Source organism: Rhea americana, unplaced genomic scaffold (genome assembly GCF_003343005.1).
Source record: "Rhea americana isolate MKP2758 unplaced genomic scaffold, rheAme1 scaffold_49, whole genome shotgun sequence".
Lineage (NCBI taxonomy): Eukaryota > Metazoa > Chordata > Aves > Rheiformes > Rheidae > Rhea > Rhea americana.
Genome location: NW_028186634.1, coordinates 769,287 through 771,909, shown reverse-complemented (window position 1 = coordinate 771,909; position 2,623 = coordinate 769,287). Strand labels below are relative to the sequence as shown.

The 2,623-nt window shown below is 43.8% G+C and overlaps 1 protein-coding gene across 2 annotated transcripts in view; it reads right to left on the bottom strand.

Annotated features, from left to right (window-relative positions):
- The window catches only part of LOC146588877 (tryptophan 5-hydroxylase 1), a 162,849-nt gene extending 162,726 nt beyond the window's left edge, over positions 1–123 (bottom strand). For both annotated transcript variants that reach the window (XM_085317132.1, XM_085317131.1), the window contains exon 1: positions 23–123. In XM_085317132.1, coding sequence (XP_085173258.1) covers positions 23–73 — 51 coding nt within the window. In that variant the 5' untranslated portion in view covers positions 74–123. The remainder of the gene's footprint in view (positions 1–22) is intronic.
- Positions 124–2,623: the final 2,500 nt, after the last annotated feature.

Genomic DNA, 2,623 nt, shown 5'->3' with positions numbered 1-2,623 from the left:
GCCGGCGCCGCGCCGCCCTCACCTGCGCGGCGTCCCGCGGGCAGGGCGCCGGCTCGGCCCGCGCCGTCTGCATCGCGGCTGCACCGTGGCGGCGGGCCGCGGCTTTATGCAGGGGGCAGGAGCCGCCCCTAATCTCCCGCTTGGGGGAAGGAGGAGGAGGAAGGCGGGGGGGAAGGCAGGAGGGCGGGGAGAGCCCGCGGCACCCCCTGTCCAGACTGGGCGAGCTCGGAAGCTGCGGATCGGGGGTAACCCTGGTGGGAGTCGAAACTAATTTTTGGAGGAAGCAGAGTTTGTTTGTTTGTCTTAACAATTCCCATTGAAAGTCTGTTTCCTAACAGAGGAAAAACACTCAGCAGCAGTTAGCAGCCATCTATAGTTTCTTGCCCACATGGAGAAAAAATACTTAAAAAAAGACAAAAGGAGGTGTTCTCCCTTTTGAATTAGTTCTCCCTGTCTGTCTAAATAAAGAAGATTAAAGTTGAGAGGATTTGGGTGCAGGGAGCAGGGGAGACCTATTTTCTCCAGGGGTTTTGCAAAGAACAGGACTTGGAGCCTCAGGAGCTGTAGGTGCGACCTCATACAGCTTCCTAATAACCTGCATCTTCATCAGAAATGAACACACAAGCAGTCCCTCAGATGCGGAAAGCAGGCACTGCCTACTAAACAAGAAGTTATGAGGGCTGGATCCGCTATTGAGGTAAATCAGCAAAGTTGCACGAAAGACTGTGGCTTAGCTACGCAAAATCAGCACCCAAGATAGAGAGTTGCCCATGGTGTTCTGCAAAGCTGCTGTAAAAGTGAACATTGAAGGTTTCAGTCTCAAAGAGGAAAAAGCACATAGGGGCTAGACGCATGAAGCACTTGGCTAAAAATAATAGTGCATTTGTAGCTATGAAAATACGCAGCAATGCATTACTTTCTTTTGGAAAGAATTCTTGTGCATACAGCAAGAATAGTTGTACATTTCAACTAAAAAGAAACATTAATTCTATGTACTTTTTATATATTTATAAAATATATATACAGCTTGAGTCACTTATATTACAAATACATATATGTATTTATTTGTATTTTAGAAACTATCACTGGCTTTAGACTCCAATAAGCCCAGTCCTCATATTCTTCTCTGAGGTTAGACTGGGCAACAACTTTAAGATGAGACAATTTGTTGTGACAGAACAAGAGAAGCAAAAATGTTACCCAGGAACACAATCTCCTGGAGGTTTCAAGGGGCCTGGGGGGAGCAGCTGTTTTTATGTTAGGCATGGGGCTGTCCAAAAACAAAGGGATTCTTGGTCTTTTTGCTAAGTTATCTTTGAAAGGTAGGGTTTTAATTAACAGTGAAAGCTAGTTTTATCCTAATTTACATGTGTCTGAAAAATCCTCTTCATTTTTTCTTTCTGCAGTGCCTAGAACACTGAAATTTGGATTCTAGCTAGTTCTTTAAGAACTGGTAAATGAGAATGGCAAAGCTAATAAGCAGGCCAATGTCTGAGTAAGAAAAGACTTCTGTTTAATTGATAAGGACTGATAGATATGGTCCCAYTGTTCCTAATTTGTGTGTTGTTCTAATAGCTCTGATGTGAAACAAGTGAAGAATAATAAACTCATGTTACCAGACTGACACAGATCGAAACTGTGAGGCAAAATTCCCACTAACGCCCATCCAAAGTAGGTTCGCCAAGACCACCCTGAAGGAAAAGGCTGCAGAAAGCTAAGGGAGGAGGAGAGGCTGGACATGCAGAGCTTTACAAGCTCCTCAGCTGCTCAGAGCGAATTTTCCTTTGCTCACTCTACGGCCAAGTTCCCAGGGTCTCGGATACCATCCAGAAAACATTAGGCACCCTCTCTTCTTTGGGGGCTTCACCGGGGTGGGGAAGGGGTGCAAGATGGGGCATCAATTTTGTAAGCTACCAAAGGGTCAGGAAGCTAAGTTGCGATTACACATGAGGAAAAACATGATTGAAAATGCTATTTTCTGTCTGTTGGTAGAAAAATCCAGACATGGATTTTCTGATCAGCTAAGGCCGTTTTAGCATTACTTGGGCAGTGTACACAATCCCAACCATATGATATAAGTCACAGTTGCACTTTCATCTCCCAGGTCTGCACCTGAGCCCAAGGAACTCTCAGTTATTGGGGAAAGACAGCGCAGATTTTAGCTCATCCTTTGTTCTAGAGGACACTGTACTTCAAACAATCCTGTTTCCAAGAGGACTTCTGTGGGGCTGAACGTGCCTAACTCTGCCCTTTATACACAGCACAGCATTGAAAGAGCATGTGTACAAGTCATGACATAGCTAGAAAAGCCACTTTATTCCAGTCTGCTAATGGGACATATTTCATTACCAGGTGTTTCAATTTTCCCTTCATAAAGAAAATGCAATTATTTATTCACTATACGCTTTAGCTCTACAGCAGACATATCACTTCCTTCTTCCAGGATAGGTCTCTCCAATAAGTTGACTCAAAAAGCAAACAATTCATATTATCTTTACAAAGTCTCTTTAGTATACAAGATCCTGACATTAATAATGAATCTGTAAATATTGGCACAGTAAGATATTTGTGATAGCGTATGACTAACCTGTCAGTTTTCCCTAGTTCATCATATGTAGTAGTA